Below are 26,319 nucleotides of genomic sequence, written 5' to 3' on the forward strand. Positions count from 1 at the left end.
TTCAATATTAATGAATGACTTGTGCAAGCCGTTCCATATGGCTGAGCGGAAATCACGAACAGTGCTAATTAACTACATGTAAGTCTAATATTTCATACTTCGATGAATTACCAGGATGTGTCCGATCACTCGCGTAGAGCAATCTGTAATAATGATAGCTGCAATGAAACACCATACGCGCTTCAATACATCAATTAATTGAAAACGAGTACAGTATACTAGTAGTCAATCCGGGTCAGACCACTTTTTGGGATCGGTATACCTGCTTCAAGTAGAAACAATCAATTATTAAATCATAAATTTTGTGACCATCTATTCAAAATTCGTGGCCCTTCATAGTACGTGCTCTAGGCGTTTTTAGCGCAATATTTTGGCGGGGTCATGATATCAATAATCAATGCTCCACATAGATCGCCCTCGTTTCCCAGAAGCGGTAGCCACTTGCCAGGATCATTTCCGTGTTTAATCAACGGTTTCCGTAACGGTCGATACAACCAAGCCACGGGGGCATTCACCATCTGTCAGCCGACATTTCCAAGAAATATTTGCTTCTTCTCGCTCATGAGTCATTTTGATCACCTGTTGTTTTTTTCGGTACCCGTGAGCCCAGACAGGTTAGTGACAAAGGAAGACAGCTGATTGGCAGAGAAACTGAAAGTCTTTTCCCGCCAAACAGCTGATTCGTACTGACCAATCAGATGCTCCCGTTGATGAATAGGTAATCAGGCCCGGAACTGAGCGGACTCGCCATTTTCAGCAGCAGACAGATCGAGCTCCAAGTACTGTAATCAAGGCAGGTCATTGCAGCAAATCTAGGCCCATGAGTTGAGTCTGTACGTGCAGCAGAGATTTTAGCTGACTTCTGTAGATATGGCGCACTATGGGTCGGTATATTCTGGTGGGCCCCCCCTACCAGAGGGTGCCTCAGGCGATGGGACCATGATGGGGGAGGAAGGCGCTACAGCGAGTCCAGAACAGGAGCTCACCGGGCAAGAGCTAAACAAGATCCTGAAGACGCTGGAGCTCGGCACGGTGCTGACAAAGTTCTTTCACAAGAGAAAGCCTGAGAACAGGACCTTCCAGGTGAAGCTGGAGACCAGACAGATCGTGTGGAGCCGGGCGCTTGGACGGGTGGAAGGGGCAGGTAAGAATGCGCATACCGGTCTGGGAGCTAACTTCACGTTGTTTTCCGGGTTCCTTTCAAATTTCGGTTAGGTCGGGGTAGTGTTACTGTATGTTATGAGTCTGCACTATGAATAAAAAGCCACAGGCCTCCTCAAAGTAGAGTTATAATAACCGTCATAAAGTTGATAGAAACATTAATGTTGGCCCAGTAACTCCTTCAACTGTTCACAAAATTAGTGTCCGAATTTGTTGAGGAAATTTTGTTGTTCAACTCCTGAAAAGTGTTTGAGTGGGGAGGGGGGCGGGCAGGAATATTTGCTTGCTCTGGACAGTATTGGAGTTTACCAGGGCAATCTCGCAGGCCAGGCGGCGTGTTTGCTCGCGCAAATGTAGGCGGGAAGGAGTGTTTGCACAGCGGAGGGCCGGGCAGGGAAATAGCTGTCAACATAACCCCCACAAGTCAGATATAAAATTCCAACTATTTTTTATCATCACTGGTGTGATCACTATCTCCTTTTATGATAGGTGTTTTACAGTGTTTTTATCACCCTGACATTCACAGCTATACTTCATCATGATCACCTTTTCAATGTCAATAATGCAGCATATGCTTAATTTAGGACATGTTTGTACAGTTCTGCTGAACTTGACTTCTAAAAATTAGTTTTGATTGTTACCACTAAAAGGAGTTAAAGCAAAGATAGACATCTGTTGTGATGTGGATAGAAACTGTCATGTGTCACTGTTTTTATTGATGTTGCTTTGTCTAAGATAAAATAATAAGCTTTTTGAACTTGAACCCCTCTTGTCTATGGAAAAATCATGATGGTACTAATGCTTGCCAGAGTCCTTCTTATTTTGCAGGTGGTCATTTTAACCTTCATCTTAAGAGTGAGGAGAAATACCATTCAAATTAAGGTCAGGTCATACACACCTTAAGTATGTGTATCGAGCAAAGTCATTTGGACATTTCAAGTCTTACTTTCCTATGTCACGGTCAACAAATATGTGTCCATTGGGGGCTGTTTAGGTGTTTTCCCTGAGTCATTTGTTGAAAGATTTTTTTGTTGGACTTCCTTGATGTGAAGGGATAAGAGCTTACTAATGGTATCATGGATCCCACCGGTGTGGTATCTGTCTACCTTAAATGTTGACATTTTCGCAGAGGTTTTATGTTGGCAGTTTTCACGATGACCCCTTTAACTTAAAGCCACTGCAAAAATTTCTGCTGTCTTCTGCCTTGCATACTTTACATACGGTATACAGGATTTTGATGTACAGTACTTGATTTTTAATTTACAACCACTGCTAACCTAAGTCTGCGCGAACTTAAAAGTCTAATAAAGGCATTTACAGTATACCACTTAGTCAGAAGAACCTATAGTCCTCCAGATGAAAGTGTTGTTTACATAGATAGTTCGGTTTCCCAACCTGCAGTATTTGACTTTGGACTGATCAAGGACATTATATATATTGTCCTTGGACTGATGATGTTACCAGTACCATGTGTTCACTTAACAGATCAAACCATTCATGTAATATAAGTTTTGTTTCAGTTCAGGACAGCTAAATAGTCTAAGAAGTCTTTAAGTCCAGAGATTCTTTAAACAACTAACAAGAAGTTGACTGCATGGTAGCATGTACTGGTAATGATTATGTTTGAACACCTGCCTATTTTGGAAGTACTGTGTATCATATGGAACTATCTCCCCTGTTACGTAACATTGGATTGGAAGTTTGGAACAGTCCAGAGTCCAGTCTATTGTTTTGCTGCACCATTCGTAAATGACTGTTATAACCTATAGCACAGGAAATCTCCAAACCCAGGCCATACAATTTTGATTGAATGGATATTATCTTCAAATCCCAAGATTGGTATAGGAGTTTCTCTCCTCAGTCCCCTCCCCCAGGAAAAAGAAGGGTTTGAAAAATGAAGATGTCAAAGATTTACTTTGAACTTAGACATGGTGTAACAATAAATTCATAATCATTTTTTAAGCAACGGCCAACATATATCAGTTAGAGAACATTATTCTGTAAGTCACAAGTTCAATAGAATGAGCTAAGTTGATAAACATGGTGATCGTTAAAGTTTTAACCATAATCGTGGCAAATACATATTAGGTATGTTTTTCAAATGTCAGTATTCAGTGAAAATTTATTTTCAAGGAAAATATGCTTTAACAAATGTAGGAGTATATTCTTGTAGCTTGTTCATTACTACCTAAAACAAGCATACATTCAAGCATTATTGCTTTTGATTGTCAATTAATGAAGTAGAGATATAAAGGGAGTCATTTGCAACAGTTCATTGAGGATTGCGCGATATTGATTTGGAATATATGAAGGTTGACAAGTTTTTCTGCAAGGATAAGGAAATGTTTTGAGTGACTAGGATTTTATCCTCATAAAAACAGGTACAAATTGGTCTACTGACGTTGAGGTATGTTCAAACAGGTCATTAAGGAGTAAGGGAAAGATGACTGGGTAGAATACTAAAATTGCAGAATGGCTCATGGGATAAGTTTTGCCCCATACTGGGGTTTCCACATTTTTTCAAATGTATGAGCTAAAATGTACCACTTTTCAATTTCATCCAAAGTTGTTGTTATTAGAGCTCTATACATGCATCATTACTACATGGCATTGTGAATCAACACTGACAACAGTCCTTGATAATGTAGGATAATGTAGTCATAAAATCTGGTTGAAGGCTTGGAATCCTGAATATTTGTTTTCTCACTGATTCCAAGCATGTGTTCTTTTAGTTAAATAGCCTGATGTATATTTTTTTCAGCAAGCATTTTGTTTGCAGTTTGGTATTTTGTTGCCCTGATTGGGTACATGCAAGTGTATGTCAAGGTCATAGAACCTGTAGTTGTCTGCTCAGGTGTTGCTGTAAACAGGATCCGGAAGTAGTAGTAATAGTATACAACCCCAGTCAACACTGAAGTTAGCATCCAGTTTACATGCAGATTCCCACAGTTGGCATATTAGATTCTGGTGTTCGGGAGAGAGCTTTCAATGATTACAGGTTTGCATAGCAAAACCTTTGTTGGATCCGTTGGCATGTGTAGTGGCCGCCATCTTGCATTGTGACGTCACAGGGACACCATACCATTTCATTGGGAGGGGTGTTTTTTTGGGTCGCTAGCGTTCTCTCTATTTTTAACAAATCGGCACACAACTATTACACATTCAACTCAAATAAAAAGAAAATTCAATACCACTTCATATTTATAAAAAGACCCCGTAATCGCTAAACTAACAAAGCAAACCTGAAGTACTGAGTATATGTAGCACAGATACTAACTCTAGTTTCAAGTTAAAAGTCTTTATCATCGCACACATCATTAAAACCTCATTGTATTCTTTGAGTCAGCCTGCTAGAAATCCAATAAGATATACATATTGTACACATAGCCAAAACCACTAGCCTAATGTTAATCCAGTGTCTGAGCAACAAACACATTCTTGGAACAGGAAGTAAAGACAGATAATCCTGACTGAGTCTAACCTTTATGTAAGGTGAGACAATATCCAGGGCTCCACAAGGAGGGTTTGAATACCTGACAGGGCACTGACCCGATCTGTTACAAATGTGTATATGATTATGAGGAAGTAATCTCAGTAATTCCGAGGAGAGGTAAACAACCTGCAGCTATTGCTTTTTATGGAGATTAAATGACAAAAAAAAAACAGAACCTATGTTTATGTCCCTTGCTTGAATCAAATACATTTTTTTATTGTTTTCAAATATTAGGCAAATATTGTGGAAATTCAAGTATGTACATGTATTGTATCTTGCTAAACATATGCTATGTGTACAGGAAGCAGTCTTGTGACCTTGTTTGAGGTCTCTACTGTTCAGGCCCAGCTACCAGAAATAATACGAGGAATCATAGGATCAAAGTAGCCCTGAAACACTATCAACACTACACTGCTTACTGGTTTGAGAGCAAATGGACAAAATATGGCTGAAACTGTGACATCACAGAGTTAGAATACAGAGCTAACAGTAGTTTTTAAAGTCCGTCTGTTCTGGCCTGTACTGTGTTGACACATTAGCAGTTGTAGCATGTGCACCATTTTTGTGGGTGCAGCCAGCTTCAGAAAATGTGGCTTTAGGGTGAAATTTTATACTGGTTGTTAGCAAGCCAAGATTAATGGAAAACACCAGTCTTTAGACAAGCTTTGGTGTAGAATTTCAACAGAAAGAGGTCCAGACCAATCTCAGTCAGCCCAATTAATGTGGGGCAGCATTAAGGTTTAGGGAAGAATGCCTTGTGTGCCCTTGGTATGGAGAGCCCAAACCTCAAACATGCTCACAGGGGACCATTACTGCAGGATGGTTCACATGATATGCATAACCCGGCTGTTTGTTTACTCCCTTCAAATTAGTATTGAAGATCATTGAAAGAGGGAATTTAGGCTACAGTGCAATTACAAATTGTTATCCTTTTCAAAAGTGACAGAGGTTTTTTGTTCAGGTGTTCTAGCATGACTTTGTTGTGATTACAACACCACATACTATAGAGCAATATGCCATTTATATGTTTCAAATAATTTTGAAGTAATTCAGGTCTTTTTCTCTGGTTGTGACTTTGTGACAATGATTTGTGATAAGGTGAAGAAGAACTGAGCTTAGTTCATCAGGCTTTGGCTGTATAATAATATGCTATGTTTAGTTGTATCTAGAGATTACAATTTGAATCTGACCAAATTTATTGTACCAGATAAATCAACATGACAGTAATTTGTCCAGGAAAAAAACAGAAGCGTAAGAGCAATGCATGATCAATGTAGCGTGCAGTATTGCTACACTAGAAATCTGCATAAGGCATGTGCTCTTCGGAGAACTTCTGGTTCGATTCCCAGAATTGTTATTGAATGTTGAAATCTTGGCTTTGGGGTGAGACCAGGTGAATGATTTCTGTGAAAGGTTAAGATGTCTGCTTCCAGTACAGGGTATTACACTGTGTCAACCTTAATTTCTGTATCAAACTTGTAAAGTTTACCTGTGGTATTAAGGATATAAACCCTTTAATTTGTCTAGTTTTCCAATGTACGTGAATAATTTTTTCGATAAGATTCTGCATGAAGCATTTTACTTTTGGATGGGGTTGGGTGTGTGGATACTATAGCATCTACATGATATACATTATACTACTTGATCTGTTTGGGAATAACCACCCATCCGTGGCTAAGACATCAAACTTGTACATGTACTGTGATTGATATGAATATTGCTAAAACTCGTCAGTTGTATACTCATCTTAAGCCACTTCCTTTTGAGTAGTCTCATGATCATTGACTGAGACTGAGAGATAGTTTTGATTTCTTGTTTGCATTAATTTTGGTTCCTTTTCTTTGCATCATGACGGCTTGGGTATGAAAATTATAATTTCTTGTTGTTTCTACAGTCTTCATGCTGTGCATGTTCTGAATTGTCAAAATTTTTCCTTTGGAATATAAGCATGTTTACTGAATAAAGCATCTTGTATGGCCATTTTGTTTGTTCAGAAAAGCCTTTAGTAGACGGACGTTATATTCATAATGTTACAAATTCAGCAGTCTCTATAGCTAGCACTGTCAACAACAGTTTGCTTGAATGAAAAAGTGTTGCCAATTACATATATATGACACCTTTATTTTGTTGTTTTTAAGCATCTGGCATGTTTCTGCATGTGAAGTTGTACTTTGTGCATGCTGATTCAAAAATACGGATATCTGTACACCATCTTCATTCATCCTCTATTGCTTTCTTGTCTTTACAGTGGACCTAAGAGAAGTGAAGGAGATTCGTTCCAGTAAGCAGTCTCGGGACTTTGAGCGTTTTGTGGATGAAGCCAGGAAGTTTAAGGAGTCCCAGTGTTTTGTGATCTGCTATGGCACTGACTTCAGGATGAAGTTTCTATCACTTGTTGGTGAGTTGAAGACTCAGTTACTTTCTCTCTCTCTCTCTCTCTCTCTCTCTCTCTCTCTCTCTCTCTCTCTCTCTCTCTCTCTCTCTCTCTCTCTCTCTCTCTCTCTCTCTCTCTCTCTCTCTCTCTTTCTCTCTCTCTCTCATGTGCAAATTACCAATAATACCACATATTTTCTAGCAATCAGTCCAGAGGAACAGAGCCTGTGGGTCCGAGGGATCCGATACCTAATAGACAACACCATGAAGTCACCCTGGCCACTTCAAGCAGAAAGGTACAGAGCTTTTGCTTCTACAATATAATTAAAAGTCTAATAAGGTACATTGAAAACAAAAATAGGATTATGGTAGCATCTCTTATGGATGATATGTTAAGCAATATTTGATTTTTAAGGAAACATTTCCTTTTCGCTGAGGTTATACACGTAAATTTATATTTGTTTCAGATGGCTACGCAAGGAGTTCTATGACATGGACAGAAACAAGACTAATACGTAAGTTGGTGATTTAGTTTTAACCACTTTACATCATAAGTCATACAGAGGTAGAGACTACTGTCAGAAATATTTTGTGTCCTCTTGCATGGCTAAGAAGTTGTAGATCTCTTGTTTCATCTAGATCTCTTCTGCTTAAGATACAAAAAGTATAGTGGTAACAAATTTAAACCATGGAGGTAAAAACCTCCACATTTAAACCATCCATGTATAGTGATATTATAGATCTAGATGACAGGGATGTAGGGATTTGAAATTGTGCAGTTTTTGTGTCTCCATCATATCATTATGATTCAGTGTTCTACTCTTGATATGTAAATCAAAAGTACAGAATTTTGAAATTTTGTTATATATTGATGTGAATGACTGTTTTTATCTGTATAGAGTGACCTTGAAGGACATCATGGCATTTCTTCCCAAGGTCAACCAGAAAGTGAGCAATAAAAAGGAACTTAAGGAGGACTTCCAGGTGAATTGAATGACGAGCTATAATAATTTGTCTGAAATAGCTTCAAGTTGGTATAAGTACTTTTGCATAATTTCCTTTACAATGTTATTTCACTGTTTGAATCGGCTAAAGCGAGTGTGATAACAAGTGCCTTGTTATATTTTCCTTGCAGAAAGTGGACACTATGAACAAATCAGAAATATCGTTTGAACAGTTCAAGCCCCTCTACTACAATCTCATCCACAGAAGAGAGGTACATATCATTTTAGCTCCTATGTTTTGTGTAGTTTAATGTTATTTCTTCTACATCCATTCGTTCATTCTGTACCTATATTTGTTCCTTTTAGAAATGAGTTAACGGGTTAGATATGCTAAATGCAACATCAGTCCCCCCATAATTGCAAACTTGAGAAAGCTTCAATGACCATGCATTCAAAGACTACAAGTTCAACAAATTTCCATCCCATTTGGAACAGTCTAATATCACCATGTGAAGAATAGTTCTAAAGTGTTGTTTGCTGAAATGTCAGATAAACAGAATCATAAATGTAACATCCACTTCCAGTTCAACACAATTGTTCACAAAACGACCATATAAAATTGTTTTGCTGGTGTCAATTGACTCATACGGAGTAACACAAAGAATAAAGGTGAAGTAGCATTACAGTGTATACTAGCAAGTGCAGTGTTTGAAGCATATTTCCCATCTAATTAAGACAAACTATCATTAGTATGTAGTAGTAAGTAGTAGAAGTAGTAGTAAACCTTTATTTTCCTTGGAAGGCCCTGTCGGCCAGTACATATACATATATGTATTTGCTATTTGAAATGTCTGTACCATTTTCAGATCGAAGACAAGGTCTCAGGATGCATCAATGATAGGTATGGAGCTTGCTTTTTTGATATTCATATCTTTCATGTTGCATATGATATTCTATTTCTTATCATCACGTAATGATTAATGCTATTATAATGGTATTTGCTGACTTAAAAGTGTATGGATTGATGTTTCAACATAAGAATGTTTTGATACAGAGACATAAGTTACCTTACCTTGTTAACATATTTTCTTACTCCAACCTTAGTGGAACAGTGACCATGGCAGCTTTTCAGAAGTTTACATCTGAAGAACAGAGGGTGAGTGGCATAATAATGTACAATGTCCTTATTAGAAACTGAACAGTTCATTTCTGTTGCCAGTTGTGAATACTTGTCAGATGGCGTAACTTGGACATCTGAAACCGTAGCAGTTCTCAGAACTATCAAGAAGTTGACCAGAGTATTCTTGAATGCACAAGAAGCTCTTTGATCCATGTGTTCTTGTTCTTTGCTTTCTCAAAGTCATGTTTGTTACTCTGTACAGGCAGCTAGTGAAGGTACAGCCATGAGTGCCCTCCAGTTGGAGGAGTATGTGAAGAGATACTTAGATGACCCCTTGAGACAGGCAGTGGAACCATACTTCACTGCACAAGAGGTAAGCTTATCTCTATACAGTATATATATAGTCAATGTCTGTGTTTCACATTTTCAGCCATGTTTGTTAAACTGTCATCAATGCATTTCTGATGGTAGCTCCATTGAATGTATGAAATAAAACCCTGCAGTGTGATCTGATATTGGTAAAGTCTAACAGGGAAGCATTCTAGCCTTCATCATTACAATCTGGACATTCGAATTTGTCTTTTGCGTCCACTGAATCATTTGTTGTTCCCCCCAGTTCCTAGAATACTTGTTTTCCCGAGAGAATTCCATCTTCAATGAAGCCAAGGAGAAGGAAGTTCACATGAACATGGACCTGCCCTTCTCCAACTACTGGATAGCCTCCTCCCACAACACGTATGTCTGTTGTACTCTTTGACATGTAAAATATTATTGAAACCTACTGTATGCTGTAGGTAGCATGCAATTAAGCGTCGTAACGTGATGTATTATGTTAAGATATCTTATGAGATATTCTAAGACTTGTTTACCTGGACCCAAGCAGACTCCAAGATTTCAAAGTTGACCCTAAGTCATCTGAAGTACAAGTGACATGTGAGAGCACTGTATTACATCGTCAACAAATACTAAGACCCAATCCCCCCTTATATTACATTATTCCCATGGTCACATGCCTTGTAACGGCGTTTTTTTTTTTCAAAAGCACTGTCTTGTTTTCTTTTCTCTACAGCTATCTAACTGGTGACCAGTTCAGCAGTGATTCGTCAGTGGAATCCTACATCCAGGTCTTACGTAAGGGATGCAGATGTGTGGAACGTAAGTGTGACAGATACATAATATATGATGAGTATAAATGGATTTTAGGAAGTATGATGAGTACAGCTGGATTTTATGAATTCCTCATCTCTACAAGTTTATCATTGCACTTGTACAGTATGATTAGTAATTGACAGTGTTTTGTAATGTTGTCCTTGTCATATTTGTAGTGGATTGCTGGGATGGTCCGGATGGCATTCCTGTGATCTACCACGGCCACACACTCACCAGCAAGATCAAGTTCCTGGACGTCATCAGGGCAGTACGGGATCACGCCTTTGATATCTCAGAGTAAGTAAACATTTGCTGTAAAGTAAGTGTTTATAAAGTTTCAACAAACTAGGCCCTGTTAATCTAAGTCCAAGCTTTGGTTACAACTGTGTTGTTGAGACTACTTTAGCTCAAAAGTGACTTTATGTTATTGTGGCATAGTTCATGTTTAATTATTGAATGTATTTGTCATGACTTTGGTTTAAAGCTAAATCTGATTGGTACCATATGTCATTTGTAAGGGTTTCATGATGCTTTAGTTAGTTTTAAGACATTACATGTATGTCAGGCATTAGCAATTTTTCAACTCCACATTGTACATCTTCTGTTGCAGACATGCAGTCATCCTGTCCATAGAAAACCACTGCAACATAGCCCAGCAGAGAACCATGGCAACTCTCCTCAAGGAAACTTTTGGAGGTCAGTGATTTTAACTTTTAAAACCTTTGAAAGGGTTTCCATAAGCAGCCAGACACTGGAATATAGAAGTAAATTGCTTGCAATGTTTTGGCTCGATTTTGTCATCCAAATGTAATAAAGCAATTGGTAAATGGATGATATAATTTGTGTTTTTTTCAGAAATGCTCCTGACCCAGCCTGTGGATATCAATGCCATAGAGCTGCCCTCCCCCAATCAACTGAAGAAGAAAATCATCATCAAGGTGAATTGTGAAGGGTTACAACACTGTCTAAGCAGCATGACATATATAATTACTCAACTAGCTAAAGAAACTGAGTACAACATACTGATATTCAACAATACATGTACTGTTATCTATTCTATAGAAACATGACAACAAAGAAAATTTAGAGAAAAAAAGGCCTCCTATGAATTAGTCGGGAGAAATCATTTTCACATTATGTATGATAAATTTAAACGAATTAGCTTCATGGTCCATACCACAGCGAAAATACCACAAGCAGGTGTGTCAAAATACATTAACCCACTGACAGTCCTGACCCAAATTCTGTGTTGCTCTTCATTTTGTTGTGCTAGTCATACTGTCAGGGAGTTGATAGGAAGGAAATAGACTTGACTCCTATTTTCAGCTAAGACCATAATGTTCTTTCACTTCAACTTTTGTATCGTTTGTACCCTACAGCACAAAAAGCTTCCAGATGGCAGTGATGACACTAGGACATCTGCCAGTAACTCCCTTGAAGAAGGTGAATCATCCTGTTTTACCCCTTTCTTGCTTAGATTTGTATGCCATATTGCCAAGGAAGACTCATACAGATTAGACATCAGTGGATGTTTTGCATGATATGATAGACAAAGTTAGGAAGAAACTGTCCTGTTGCCATGAAAAGAACATAACAAGAAGCCTCTGCCTTATGATACTTGTTTTACCTGTCAACATCTAAAGTATTTTCTACCATTAGTAGCTGGTTTTGTATAAAGATTTGACATGCGATTGTTATAAAACTAACCAAAGTACTGCTGTATAGTCTACAGAGAGTTGTTCCATTAAAAAGTTCTGGGATGGTACTACAATTGTCTTCTGCATCCTCTCGGTTGTCAGTCAGACTTATGACTGTAGGTGTAATCAAGCCTGACCACCCCCACGTGTCCTTATCTTGGTAGCTCCCAAGAAGAAAGAAACTCCCCTAATCCCTTGCGTCGGCACGATCCTCAGTCTAAATTTTTTAAGCTAGTGTACACACCTCCGTGTGTCCTTCTCCGTAGAAACGGCCAGGAACCAACTGTTAGTTGGTGTTCCTTCCCCTTAGTTTTTCTCCTCGCGCCATGGCTTCTTCAGACGAGTTTCTACGCGTCGGCCCGCCTGTTCTGCGGGCTTGCAGTGTGGTTCCAGCCACACACGAGACGTCTTGTCAGCGCCGGCGGCAGGGAGAAGATGGCGCCGGGACCGAAGACCCTTGCGATCCCACTGCGGATCGCTAGAGGGCGCGGCCGCACGCACATGTTGATCATGCTCGCAGTGCGCCGCCATCTTGCTGTCTTCAGGAGAAGCAGCGCAAGAGAAGAAGAGTCGTCTCAGCGGGGTTCTACTGAGATGCCAGCGCCGCACCAACTTCTAGAGGCCAGTTGGCGGTCGGCTCGACTTTCCAGTCGCCGATTTCAGCGTTCCTGTGGCCTTGAAGCGGCTCGTCCGAGGAGACTTCAGCGGCGAGTGGGGGAGGGCAGCGTTCGTGACTTCTCCACACTGCAGGGTCTGCATGTCTCCGACGGAGGCTCGCTTCCTGGCGGGAAGCATTTTTTCTCCTTTTTTAGGGTTGGTGACTTCTTACTGGCCCTCGCTGCGCCCAGATGCGTTTGCTGGCGTCCAGAAGATCTCCGACTCCAGCAAGCTTCGAACTACGTCGACAGCTTCTTCACGAAGTGAGAGGGACGCAACGATTCGCCCTGCGTCCATGGGAGGCTTCCGTCCTCCGTGACTTCGGCAGCTGGAGAAGAAGAAGATGTGTGGCTGTCCTCATCGAACAGCCGAGACTTCAGCGGTTCTTCGGAGTCTTCGACATCCGAGCGCCGCCTCATCGGCTCCAACAAGCGGAGTTGAGCAGGTCCTTTGCAAGTAGGACCTCCCTTACGGTTAGCCGCGGCTACCTTTATGGTCAGAAATTACGTTGTTCCTTCAATGAGAGCTGTTTTCACATGCTTTTTATTTTGTGGAATGTTGGATAATATTGTTGTTTTTCTATCTGTACATACCTTTACAGTTGTGTTATCTTGATGGTATTGTCTGAAGTACAGACCATGATTAGTCCAGTGATTTATGGATTGTTTTAGCTGTGCCTTCAACGATAGCTGTTTTCACATGCATTTTTGTGGAATGCTGGATACTATTGTTGCTTTTTATCTGTACATACTTTACAGTTGTGTTTATCTTGATGATTCTGTATACAGACCATGATTTTAGTCCATTGATTTATGGATTATTTTTAGCTTGTCACAGTTCCCAGTTTCTTTCACTGGGTTTGTTGTTGTTTGATTGTTGTCAGAGGCACAGGCAGGTGAACCACTCAACTGTTGTCAGTTCAACCTGCGAATTGGGGCGATTTAGATATCCCCAACCCACTACTGCTGCTACTTGAGTCCGGGCAGCCATGAAGTTCTACTGCTTGACCCTGTGGGTTCATCTCCGGCTCCATCACGTGTGTTCCGGAGACTCTGCCATCACACAAGCGTCAGTAGTACTACAGTACTACACTTTGTCGAGGACGACAATAAAGTCTTTGCTGTTGGCAGGGTGGTAAAGCCAAGGAGGTGGTCATCCGACTCACATCTCATCCAGGCGGAATGATGGACAGAAGGTCAACTGCTGTTCCACAGCCCAACTGCCAGGGTCAACGTCCACTCCTGTGGGCTCCACACAACCAGAAGGCTAGGGTAACCTTATCCTTAGAGCATCTTATTGCAATCAGCTAGGCTCACATTGTTAACCTTGTTGTTGGTTTTCTTGTATCTTGTATGTGTTCATGAGTTTTTGAGCATGTAGATGCCTCCAGTCAACGGCCAGAGTGGCGAAGTTCTGCAAACCAGCAGCCACTCGTGGTACCAAGGGCATTGTTGTCCGCGTACCTTCCTTAGGTTCGAGAGCGAGGGCAACTTCGTTCCAGTCAGGATATCCTCACAGACTTGTCAGTCCTGAACACGAGAGTAGCTTCAGCTCTTGCATTGTGTCATTGAGACGAGTTTGGTGCACAAACTATTAACAGTTTCTCTGTCAGCACACAGCTTCCATACCTACGACAATCAGCTCGTGTCAGAGGAGTGGCCAAGGAAGAACATCAGGCCAGCGACTTCTCGACCTCAACAGAGGATTCTGCACAACTGGGGTCTGGCCGACTTCTGAGCAGGGAGCTCTAAGAAGTTGCAGCAGACGTCTCTGGGTTGGTGATTGGTCAGCTGGACAACTTAGCCGCATCTGCAACCAACCCCTGCCACCTTACACAGAGTTGGCATCATCGCTTCATAGAAGTGAAGGGACTACAGAGATGGTCATCAGGCAGAATCCTGCAACTTCTGAGACTTGACTGCGGTCATCTCAGGACTGGTCCATCGCCGATGTACGACCTCATCGACTACCACACCCTAACTGCTTGCAGTTAGGCCCAGCAGATGGCAGACAGTGCAGTGCAGTGCAGGGCTGGTGTTGGTTCCAGCTGAGAGCATCTCCTGCCATACAGATTACCATCTGTAGGGATTTCCCTTTCTCAGGGTTTTCCCAGAGGGTTACGCCAGCTACTACTTCAACCTGCCGAGATCTACAGCAGGCGGAGCAGACTACTTCAGCAGACGCCCTACAACAGGTGGTACAGTCTGCTTCACCTGCATCAGCAGGTGTTCTACAAGTGGTGCAGCCTCCATCAGCATGTGGCCTGCAGCAGTCGTTGCAGTCATCTTCTGCAGGTGCAGGGCATTAAGTGATGCAGTCTTCAGCGGCAGGTACTCTGCTGCAGGTGGTGCACCCTACATCGGCATGCGCTGTGGCCCAGCAGGCAGGTGGGCAGTCTTCAGCAGCAGGTACTCCACTGCAGGTGGTGCACCCTACGTCAGCATGCGCTGTGGCCCAGCAACCAGGTGGGCAGTCTTCAGCAGCAGGTATCCTGCAGCAGGTGGTGCACCCTACGTCAGCATGCGCTGTGACCTAGCTGCCAGGTGGGCAGTCGTCAGCAGCAGGTGCCCTGCAACGACTGGTGCAGACTATGTCAGCAGATGCCCGACTGCAGGAGGTGCAGCGGACTACGTCGGCAGGTGCAGGGCTACAGGTGACTTCATCAGTCACTGCCTTACAGCAAGACGGGCAGACAATGGCAGCAGGTATGCGGCTATAGGTGGTGCTGATTCAGCCACGGCCTTACAGTAGGTATGGTGGATTTGCCAACCTCTGCTGCAGAAGACGCCTGCCACTTTCCTTTGGGAAGATGGCAGGTAGAGGATGACGACTAGTCCTCCATTGGATCTGCAGGGGCAAGATGGACAGCGGAATACTGCAGATCAAGAGTTTAGAGATCAAGACAGGGTTCCACATCACTCTCACTGAGTCTCAGGGTGGAATTGTCAACGGCAGTCTCTTCGATGCAGTGACTGCTGGAGGAAGATGCCCACGGTAGATGGTATACATCTACCATGGAAGATGCCCACGGTAGTCGGCATACGACTACCATGATGACGGGGCATATGCATCATTTTCACGACTCTTAAGAGGGTGATCATGCTTGCATCCTGATGGCAATCAAGACACAAGTGGCATGGGCAGCTTTTCACCACTCTTAGGAGGGTGACTATGCTTGCAGCCTTAGAGGCTACCGGTACTTCACAAGATGCATCTCTTCCGCCATGACATCAACTTTCAGAGGAAGTGCAGCTAGCAGATTCTCTGCAGCCCTCCAGTAGCCTGCTAGGAGGAGGACTTCCTCTGTCACAGGGACTGGTCCTGTTCCTGTCTCCTTCACATCTCATCGGATGGGTTTGTCTCATCCTTGCAGACATTGAGAGCTATGACAGCTGCCTGTCAGTGGTAGTCACTCCTTCAGCATCCATAGGATAACCGCCGTCCTCCAGAATGGTCTCTAGCCAGCGGGTTGTTTTACGGCCTTCAAGTCCGACTTTGTGGTCCTGTCATGGTGCAAGTTTGTCCTCACAGACCCAAGGTCTACAGCCTTGGGATCTACAACCCTTTGCACTTAGGTGGCATTAGGTCTCGCAGCAGGAGGGACAGGACTTCATCGGGATTGCAGCATTCAACTCTTGCCAAGACAAGCCAGAGCAATCCATGTCAGGTCATCAGTGTGCTGCTGTCAGCTGTAGAGGATTACGCTTTTCGATCTTCTCGCATCAGAAGTTCTGAGAACGTGCTCTTCCCTGGTCAGCTAGCGGACTAGGGTTCCTTCCAGCTTAGTCACATAGTCATTTCTTCGTGAGCTACTAACGCCGAGAATGCGCCTTTCTACTACAGGACATCCGACTTAGTTTGAACATGGCTGCAGAATTCTTCACAGCTCTGGGCAACGGTCTTTCCCTTGGAATTCACCGGAGACAACAGAGTGAAGAGCAGGCTCTGCTTTGTAGACTTCTTGTCGTCTTCCATGTTGGATCACCTGGCCTCAGGCTGTTAAGTCACCTACAGTCATAAGTCTGACTGACAACCGAGAGGATGCAGAAGACAATTACAAATTGTACAAACCTGTGCAGGACAGGTGTAGTTGTCTCTGCATCCCTCGTTGTCAGGCAGACTGCCCACCCTGAGGGAGATGGAACTTAGTTGTTCCTGTGAGTCCCTCCCGAGTGTACTTCGGCCAGGGATAGCTATAAACAGTTAGACTGAGGATCGTGCCGACGCAAGGGATTAGGGGAGTTTCTTTCTTCTTGGGAGCTACCAAGATAAGGACACATGGGGGTGGTCAGGCTTGATTACACCTACAGTCATAAGTCTGCCTGACAACGAGGGATGCAGAGACAACTACACCTGTCCTGCACAGGTTTGTACAATTTGTAATTTTTACATTTCCTTACTTTTGTTTAACTCCTTGTGTAAGTCCAAATGCATATAAGTATTCTTGTGGTCCTTACAAATGTTAACTGGGTGATTCTATTTCTTTGAACTATGGCCTAGTTTGGTCTCCTCCTTTCCTTGCTGTTATCAAAATTGTATTCCCCCTCCCCCCCCACCAACAAAATTAATGGAAGTATACTGATAAATTCATCCATTTGGGCCTTTACAACTAATCAAAGTACTGCTGTATAGTCTATGGAGAGTTTACAACTATAAGTAATCAGGAGTATGGTCATACTAGTTCACAATTATTTTGTCATTTTCATTTCATATTGTGTCTCGTGTTTGGCCAGATGAAGGTATGGTTACTTTTCAAGCCGGTGAACCCTCCTTTAATGTGTTAAATCACATTGTCTCTGTCCACCTTGTTGTTAATCTTCCAGGGCTTTAAGGACTTCTTATGCAAATGGAATGCATCACCATCTCTTAGAATGTCCATGAGACTTAAGAAATGTTTCTTGTTAAGCTCCTGCTAACACACACTCCCATGTTATTAATTAACATGATAATATGTGTAACATTATATGCTTCTAATGCATGGTAGAGCTATCATTGTTTCAATGGTAAGTTTCCTTTTCAGAATCATTGTGTCAAAGAGTTAAACTTGATGTTTTAGCAAATGTTTGACAACAAGTTTATCTGTGACCCAGGGAGGGAGGGAGATCTGAGCAATGCCTTGAAGAATGGGATCCTGCTGTTGGAGGATCGTGTGGATCGCGTGAGTATTTCAACACCATTTCCTGGGCTTCCAATGTGCCTTTCAGAGCATTTTTCATTGGCATTTTTGTCATGTTTATGTGCCAACCCACAAGACAGAAATAGCTGGTGAGAGGCCATTAGATGCCGGCATTCATGTACGTCTAACAGTTGCAAGACCGGAACAAGCAGACAAAAAAGGGATGTGAAATACTGTAAAAGGGGAATTGTTTGCAGGATATACTATTTGGTAGGGAGAAAATGGAGCGTTCATAGTGGTTTGAAACAAGGGGGTAGGCGAGAAGAAGACACCTGAGAGAGAAGGCAGAAGACAGTTTGTAGTTTTCTCAGTGACCTCTGCACTTCAAAAAACGCGAGCAGAAAACCACTGCGAACATTACACCTTTTATAGAAACTGACCTTTGATACCTTCTGCAGACGTGGAGTGCCCATTTCTTCAACCTGACGCCGAGACAGCTGTCATACACAGAGGAGCAGGAGCGAAGGGTGGTGGAGGATGATGATGATGACGATGAGGAAGAGGATGAGGACCAGGTGCCAGAGGTGAGCTTTACTCACACTTTTTAGAGCTTCATAATGTAGATACGAAGTGTGAAAGACAGTGTTAGATCCATTGTATGGCCAGGTTGAGCCCTATGGCAAAGTTTAATCACATTTAATCTTAATAGTTAGTGAAGTTTAGCAAGAGCAATACTGAACAGAACAAAATATTGATGTGAAGATTACCAAAAAAATAGTCATTCAGTGATATTATTGGAATGGAGTCCACAAATAGATGTGAAGATGAAACAGTTGACACCAGGCTGATGAATTAAACTCTAACCATCCCTCCTGTAGGACATCCCAATCCAGGAGCTCCACTTCAGCGAGCCGTGGTTCTACGGTAAGGTGGTCGGTGGGAGGAAACAGGCAGACAAACTGCTGAGGGAGTACGTCAGAACCAAGAGCACCCCTGATGGCTGCTTCCTGGTCAGGGACAGCGACACCTTCGTCGGAGACTTCTCTCTGACATTCTGGTAAGAAATGTTGTCGTTGTATGGAGAATCCCTCTTCTTGTACAGTATAATGTTTCCATAACATTTACAATGGAAAATTCTTTTGTTTCCTATTTGATAAAGGTAGATGCAATATGGTGTGTGAGGTGACAGTTGTGACATATTTGGAAATCATAACATAGCAGTAAATTCCTTTTTGTTTCTGTTTTGAGTACATGTATCAGTTTTGTGTAAGCAGTGACACAATAAATGTTGCCATCTAATCTTTGCGATTAATATCTTTCATCGTGAAACTGTACTTAGCACAACTCAATATTAGCCTATTTTTTGTGTGCAACCATTAAAAGAGCCCATTTCTCAACCACAGGAAGTCGAATCGCCCCAACCACTGCCGCATCCGTTCCAAGCAGGACCAGGGCAAGGCCCTGTTCTATCTCATAGACAACATGCCGTTTGACAGTCTCTACAGGTAACTCTACAGACCTCATCCCAGATATATTGAGTTGCACTGCAAGGCTTCTGTTGTTATGCAATAAGCATGTAGACATGAATTTGAGTTTCAACATCTGGAAACGCTTTATGGTAAATTGCTTTTATCGGGCTGGGATGTTTTGAATCTGCTTGTACATTAATGCAAATATCAGCTATTTAGTATCTCTTTATGATATCAAATATCCTGTAGCTGAACAATGCTCATGGTATTTCAAAGAACAGTTGAAGTAAAACTTGGCTTTCTAAACTTGCCATGCCATGTCCATAAGGACCTTTTGCTTCTCAGATGTCCAATATTTTCAAAAGGTATGACCCCTTATATCAAATAATGGGTGCCTGTTCTTGTGTCCATTATCAGCATGGTGACGTACTACCGCCAGTATCCGCTGAAGGCCAACGAGTTTGAGTTAGTCTTGACAGATCCAGTGGAGCCACCACACAGCCATGTTGGCAAGGACTGGTACAACTGCCCACTCAGTCGCGCCCAGGCTGAGGAAATGCTGAAGCGAGTCAGAAAGGACGGGGCCTTCCTGGTGCGAAAGAGCGAGACGGATTCAGAGTCTTACGCAATTTCTTTCAGGTGCTTATAGTGGAATTATTTCAAAAGAGGTTACAATTTTAGGTTACCATTGTGACGACTTAACCTGATCTTATTTTAGATTTTTGTTATTCAATGAATCGGAAGGAGAGATCTGAATGGTCAATGAGTAATGTAAAGTATATTTTGACACTTTCAGGGCGGAAGGGAAGATCAAACATTGCAGGATCAAGCAGGACGGTCGACTGTTTGTCATTGGGACAGCGCAGTTCGAGAGTCTCATCAAGCTTGTCAACTACTACAAGGAAAACGCTCTGTACAGGAGGATGAAGCTACGCTATGCAGTCAATGAAGAAGTGGTCAGAAATGTGGGACAGGTAGGTTAAAGATCCTGCAGTCTCAACCTTATTTATTTAGTTCCTGTCTGTTGTGAAAAAAAGTAAGGGGTTTTCGAATGCAAGGCTGACAAACACACGGTTTCGTGTGACTTAATTTTGCTGTAAAATGTTTGTGCAGGAGCCAGAAGAGGAGGCCATCTACAGTGGACCAGATATCTACATGGAGCCCAACCTGTTCATGTCTAACGTGGCTGTACAGGCTCTGTATGACTACCGTGCACAGAGGGACGATGAGCTGTCCTTCTGTAAACATGCCATTATCTACAATGTACTCAAACAGGTCAGAACAAGACAGGAATGTTTCATAGCTGTCATAGCATAGCTTTGTAACGATTCTTGCCTCCCCACTAAGTGCATGTTCAGGAAACTACCGGGAGGTAGCTAAGGAGCGTTGATAGATTTAGCAGAAGTATATCTTAAAGGTGGTCAATATCAAAATATTCTGTCTTTAACTGAATGTCATTTTAACAAAATGGGTCTGTCCTAAAAAAATAAAAGGGACAAGGTAGATGAAGATTAAGTGGAAGGGACTTGAAATGAAAGTTGGAGTGGTTAGATTAGCTGGCTTCTCCTCACCCATTTTTGCAGTGGATCGGGTTAAAGTGAAAGAATGAAATACATGTTCACTGTTGTCCCACAGGATGGCGGCTGGTGGCGAGGAATGTATGGAGGTGTACGGGAGCACAAGTGGTTCCCCTCCAACTACGTGGAAGAGATGGACCAGAAACAGAACAGCATAGAGGAGAACCCACTGGGCAGTCTACAGCAAGGGGTCATCGACATTCAGTGTGAGTGTCGGGCTTGGGCTTGATTGTGCATGATTGCAATTGTGTTTGATCATGTCATTGAGCTTGGTGAAAATCTAAGCATTTTATTAATGTATTTGTGAGCTGCGACTTATGAAGATCATTTTCGGCTTAAATGCTTTTCTGAAAAAAAGGAATACAAAATGTTGCATTCAAAATTAACCTGAAAGCTGACTAACTTGTATCCTGCCCTGAAGTTTATAAAGTGTTTCTGTATCATGCAGCCTGCACGGTGGATCTCCTGCAGGGAGGGAAGGGGGATCAGAGGTGGGTCTTCCGCATCATCACGCCCATGAACGAGCGACCTCTCGAGATCGCAGCCAGGTCAGAGGAAGAGATGCATGAGTGGGTCGACACCATCCGAGATGCAGCTCGCATGGCAGTGGTCCAAGCAGTCGAGGACAAAGACCTGGAGAGGCGAAAACGTATCGCTCGCGAACTGTCCGACCTTGTCGTATACTGCCGGTCGGTTTCCTACGAGGAAGGCAAGCGGGGGCAGTACTACGAGATGTCCTCGTTCCCTGAGACCAAGATGGAGAAGATGGCTGTGAAGGGTAAAGCGCCGATGCTGCTGGAGTACAACCACCACCAGTTGAGCAGGATCTATCCCAAAGGGCAGCGGATCGACTCCTCCAACTACGACCCCATGCCGCTGTGGTCGGTGGGCTGTCAGCTGGTGGCGCTCAACTACCAGACTCCCGACCGTCCCATGCAGCTGAATGAAGCCATGTTCCAGCAGAACGCCCGCTGTGGGTACATCCTTCAGCCAGATTGCATGCGTGACCCTGTATATGACCCCTTTGTCCGTAGCACACTGAGGGGGGTAGACCCAATCACCGTGACTCTCACAATCTTTGGTGGTCGCCATTTGCCAAAGGCTGGTCGAGGCATCGCCAGCCCCTTTGTGGAGGTTGAGGTCATCGGGGCTGAGTATGACAACAGCAAGTTCAAGACTGAGACAGTTAGTGACAATGGCCTCAACCCGTTGTGGACCAAGGCAGAGTGCGAGTTTGATGTGGCTAATCCAGAGATAGCATTCCTGCGGTTTGTCGTGCAAGATGAAGACATGTTTGGTGATCCCAACTTCCTAGGACAAGCCACTTACCCAGTCAAGTCTCTAAGGAGGGGTTTCCGGTCCGTACCATTGAACAACGGCCACAATGAGGAGATAGAGATGGCCAGCTTGTTGGTCTACATTGACGTCTGCAATGCAAGGGTATGGAATTTTTTGTTGTCTTGTGTGTGATGAGGAATAGGAATTTTCATATGTAATGAAAAACTGTTACTGGACAGGAGGCTGTCTTCTTGAGTAAAATTTGGAACTTCATACTTTTTCACCCTCAGTAAGCACTTGATGCCTGTTGTCCTTCATAAGTTGTCCTCATGTCAAAGTTAAGTACATGTAGACTAGTTACAACTAAGTATTTTCAGATGGACCTGTCATCAGGGGCTAGTGATTTGTGGAAGATTGTGGAAGATGATTAGTACATCTAAAGTTAGTTCCAATCTATGACGGGTGAATCTTTTCCATTTTCACTATCCTTCGTACGGCTTTGTGTGTTGAAAGTTTCTTTGCTTCTCCTTCAGGAGGATGACGATGAAGACATCTACAACAACATTGTCACGCTACGAGACAAGACCCAGATACTGTTCGACAAGGTCAACAACATCGGCAGGGACCACACCAGCCCCGAGGAACAGAACAAGTACATGGCTGAGCTCAGGCACACCGAGGAGGAGCTCCTGAAACTCAACGAGCAGCGACGTGCGAGGAGGTAACATCCGATCATGTGGTCCATGGTGCTGCTGTGTGTTTAACTGCAGAGACAATATGTCTGCTATAATTGTCCATCTTGATTTGCACAATGTTACAATATACATGTGTATACTTAGATTTTAGTGATTTTCAGGATCTTGCAGTTCTGTAGATTAGCACTAGTCCATATTGTGCAGAATAAATAGTTATCGATATTAAGAATGTGAGACCACTTTTAAAGGCTCAATGCCTTATATTGCTTAGGTACAGAGAATGCTTGTGGTGTAGTTGTGTATGTTACCAGAGGTAGGTAAAGGTCCCGTAGCCTTTTTCAGTCCACAAGGGCAGTGGGCTGTTAATCAAATGTGTCTTGGGCATGATGTCAGAAGGCAAGCCCATACCAGAACAGTGTGGTAAAACACAACAATAACCAACATGATTTTGTCGTTCCACAGGAACAAGAGCAGACGGGGAGCCATAGCTGGGATCACCAACCACAGACACATGGTAGCCAAGAAGACCCCCAGCTCTGCCAGTACCTCCTCCCTCAAGTCCCTCAGGCACTGATCTGGAGGAGGGCAGAGTGTCCTTCAACCAAGAACAATACAACTTTTGGAGAAGTTATACTGCCTTGTAGTCATGAACAGAACAAACTTGGCCTTTCACTGCTTAACCTATTCATGTATCATAGAATGGTGTTGAGAATTGTGATGGTTGTGGCATTTTGCCAGCATTGTAGTACCTGCTGTAAGGTACCCCATTGGGTGGAGAGCAAGAGCGCAAGAAAAGCTGATTGGGCATTGGTCGTAAGCCAAGTTTTGCTCTGATGATGGGTTGGAAAAAGGTTTCACAGTACTCGGCAACTGGTCAGGCTTATCCATTGTGTCCCTGTGATACAGGGGAGTATCTGCAGTGGTTGAATATCCACCTTGTTATATGATAACAACAGAATGCTAGGACATAACGCATACCGTGTACAAGTTACATGCATACAGCTACGCAATGCATCAGGATTGTGGGCTTAGCCATGAAAGTTCCTGGATTATTGTCAGAATTTTAAAGTTTCCCTTATATATAATGTATGGCACCCAAAGAGTAAAGTTGCAAATGCACATGCAACCTATAGGCTTCTACAGAAAGTGAACAGAGAACAACAAGGCAGTTTATGTGGGAACAATGTATAATATAGCCAGAAATCATTTAATTGTGGGCTTCTGAAAGGTTTTTATATCCTTGTGGTCTGTTTTGGACACTAGTAGAGTAAAAGGAGCCTGTAAAAGAAATATCTTCATATAGCACTCACTGTAGTGTAATATATGTAAAACAACCTTGATATAAAGATGATAGTTTTCCTGCTAAATTTGTGAACCTATTAGCTTGGCGCTATCACTGGTGCTGGAATTTTCTACTGTTGATGTTTAACATGGCAATCAGAAACAGTCATACCACTGTTTGCAATATGACATATAACAAGTTATTCGAGTTGCCATTGCAAGGATGCCCAGCAGTCACCAAAAGTTGTACTCTAGGCCAGTTGAATTTATTCCAAGCGGTTAGTTTTTACTTCACTGAGACTGACTTTTAATGATGTTCCCTTACTACTGGTAGGTTTGTCCCTTGATGTCACCAAACTGATGAAAGTAATTTACAGTAGTAAAAGTCTCCAAAATGTACAAAGGATTGCTCAGATATCATTCCAGTGAAGGCCAATGTTAAATGTGTGAATGGAAAATCAGCACATCAGAAATGTTAAGAAACTTATCGTTAAGTACCACAGTCTCAAGTGGTAGACCAAATGTTCAGGGTGGGGGATGTGGTGCATACTCGATTTTGTGGATAATTTTGGTGTTATTTTTCATAAGAAACTTTTGGTGTTGAGTAATGCTGAATCATGCAGATCCAAGCCAAGATGTAAAATATCACAAGTTGCAAGCAATCTTCCTTGGGAAGCAACATATTCCTGCATTCTTGAACCCATAACTAAGAATGAAGTGAAGGCTTGTTTTCCTGAGATATTTAGAACTCAAAATACTGTATTGTTAGACTGTTATATTATTTCATCACTCAAGCTCACATAACAATAACAATGGAATCTTCAAAAGATGTGAAAGTAGAGGCATTGACGTTTCATTTGTCCAAGGTGTTTTTAAGTGCAATGTAATGATGATAATGTAACAAAGTTTCCAAGCCATCTTTGTCATGATGGTAAAATTACCTTCTTTAGAAAATAATTTTTGGGATGAGTATTCTTCATATTGTTGAAATTTAAAGTTATCTCCAATCATTTTTGTATGACTTTGTATTTAGATGTGCATTTTATGGAATCCAGGTCTTTATACGTGTATTATACTCCAGATGCTTTCTTTTATCATTGAAGCCTTTTTGAGTGATAAATGACTGAAAAGCTTGAAATCCCAAGGAAACAGCTGAACCAGTACTAGAAGTAGTTGTATCACTCTGAGATTTTCAGCATAGCTTATATTGTCTTGTTAGTTTTTGTAAGAATGTTTGAATATTTCCCAGAAAATTTGGAGAATTGCAGCAAGAAAGAAGATTGTTTGTATGAAAGGCACAAGAGATCATATCTTTTGCTACTCAATGCAGGGAACTTTGCAAGTTCATGTCTTTGTATATCAAATCTATCCAAAAACTGAAGGTTTTGAAAGAAAAGCTATGATTTTTTTCTCATTTTTGAAATGTAAAAAAAAAACAAGGCGAAAAATGTGTCCAATGACTGTGGAAAAAAAAGTTACATCTTAGGCCACACCAATTCAATTTGTAATCTATTTTGGTGGCTATTGTGTTTTACACCTGAACAGATAGTAAAATTGGGAGTTAAAATTTGTGAATGGGAATAGTGACCCAATTTGTTTTTGTTTTTTTTTCAAAATGGGAAAAACAGGACAGGCTATTCTGAGAAGCAACAAAATAAATTGGCGTGGCCTTACATTCATTTGATAGCTCATTACGAAAAAAATTCAGATTTCTCTTCTGAATCTCAAGCATGACACATGAAGCGTGTGTGTTGGCTGCGGGATGGTGTTGAGGTACTTTCATTACATTATTTTACCTGTATATTTTACGGGAATGTCTGTAGTGTTGGTCTAAGATGTTAGTAAATGCATCAGGGAACAATTGGTTGACCAGCAAAATCTTCCTATGATGACAAATCTTGTGTGTAACTGTCAGTGCTTTGTTTTCCACCAACGATGTCCTGAACGGCACCTAAGTCCAGTTAATGTTACTACTTCTGGACAGCACTTAAAGTGATGAATATGTAATGATGGGGACTGATCAGTTTTGTGATAGTTTGTAAAATACAATGCTGTGATTTGGGGGGAAAAGGGAAGTCCACATAATGTAGATGGAAATGAAAGTACCTATAATGTAATTATGAATATTATCTTCTACACAGCTGAATTGGAATGTAAAAAAAAAGTGTTGTGAAAAAGAAACTCCCGGGGATGGAGTGCTTTCAATGGAGCTATGAAAAATAAATGAGCTTATTAAGATAAATGGTGTGAGTTTCTCAATGTTCGTTTATTGCATGTCTGTTGTTTTCTGATTTGATGCCTTGACTCAG

The 26,319-nt window shown here is 42.0% G+C and overlaps 1 protein-coding gene across 1 annotated transcript; it reads left to right on the plus strand.

Annotated features, from left to right (window-relative positions):
* Positions 1-714: 714 nt before the first annotated feature.
* On the plus strand, positions 715-26,242 carry LOC136439345 (1-phosphatidylinositol 4,5-bisphosphate phosphodiesterase gamma-1-like). Its single transcript, XM_066434719.1, has 26 exons — positions 715-1,144; positions 6,903-7,052; positions 7,230-7,323; positions 7,495-7,542; positions 7,927-8,011; positions 8,163-8,243; positions 8,838-8,872; positions 9,076-9,127; positions 9,354-9,464; positions 9,708-9,826; positions 10,161-10,246; positions 10,417-10,537; positions 10,851-10,936; positions 11,096-11,178; positions 11,620-11,683; positions 17,685-17,752; positions 18,169-18,294; positions 18,589-18,767; positions 19,114-19,215; positions 19,597-19,818; positions 19,976-20,153; positions 20,293-20,454; positions 20,815-20,962; positions 21,205-22,196; positions 22,568-22,755; positions 23,192-26,242. The coding sequence occupies exons 1-26, from the start codon at positions 871-873 to the stop codon at positions 23,301-23,303; spliced, it is 3,966 nt and encodes a 1,321-aa protein (XP_066290816.1). The 5' UTR covers positions 715-870; the 3' UTR covers positions 23,304-26,242.
* Positions 26,243-26,319: the final 77 nt, after the last annotated feature.

Source organism: Branchiostoma lanceolatum, chromosome 7 (genome assembly GCF_035083965.1).
Source record: "Branchiostoma lanceolatum isolate klBraLanc5 chromosome 7, klBraLanc5.hap2, whole genome shotgun sequence".
Lineage (NCBI taxonomy): Eukaryota > Metazoa > Chordata > Leptocardii > Amphioxiformes > Branchiostomatidae > Branchiostoma > Branchiostoma lanceolatum.

Bases quoted from the DNA above. Each gene is read 5' to 3' on its own strand.
- LOC136439345 (XM_066434719.1), top strand. From the start codon at position 871: ATGGCGCACTATGGGTCGGTATATTCTGGTGGGCCCCCCCTACCAGAG. The intron at 19,819-19,975 runs GTGCTTATAGTG...TGACACTTTCAG, and splicing joins TCTTACGCAATTTCTTTCAG to GGCGGAAGGGAAGATCAAAC. The intron at 22,197-22,567 runs GTATGGAATTTT...CTTCTCCTTCAG, and splicing joins TTGACGTCTGCAATGCAAGG to GAGGATGACGATGAAGACAT.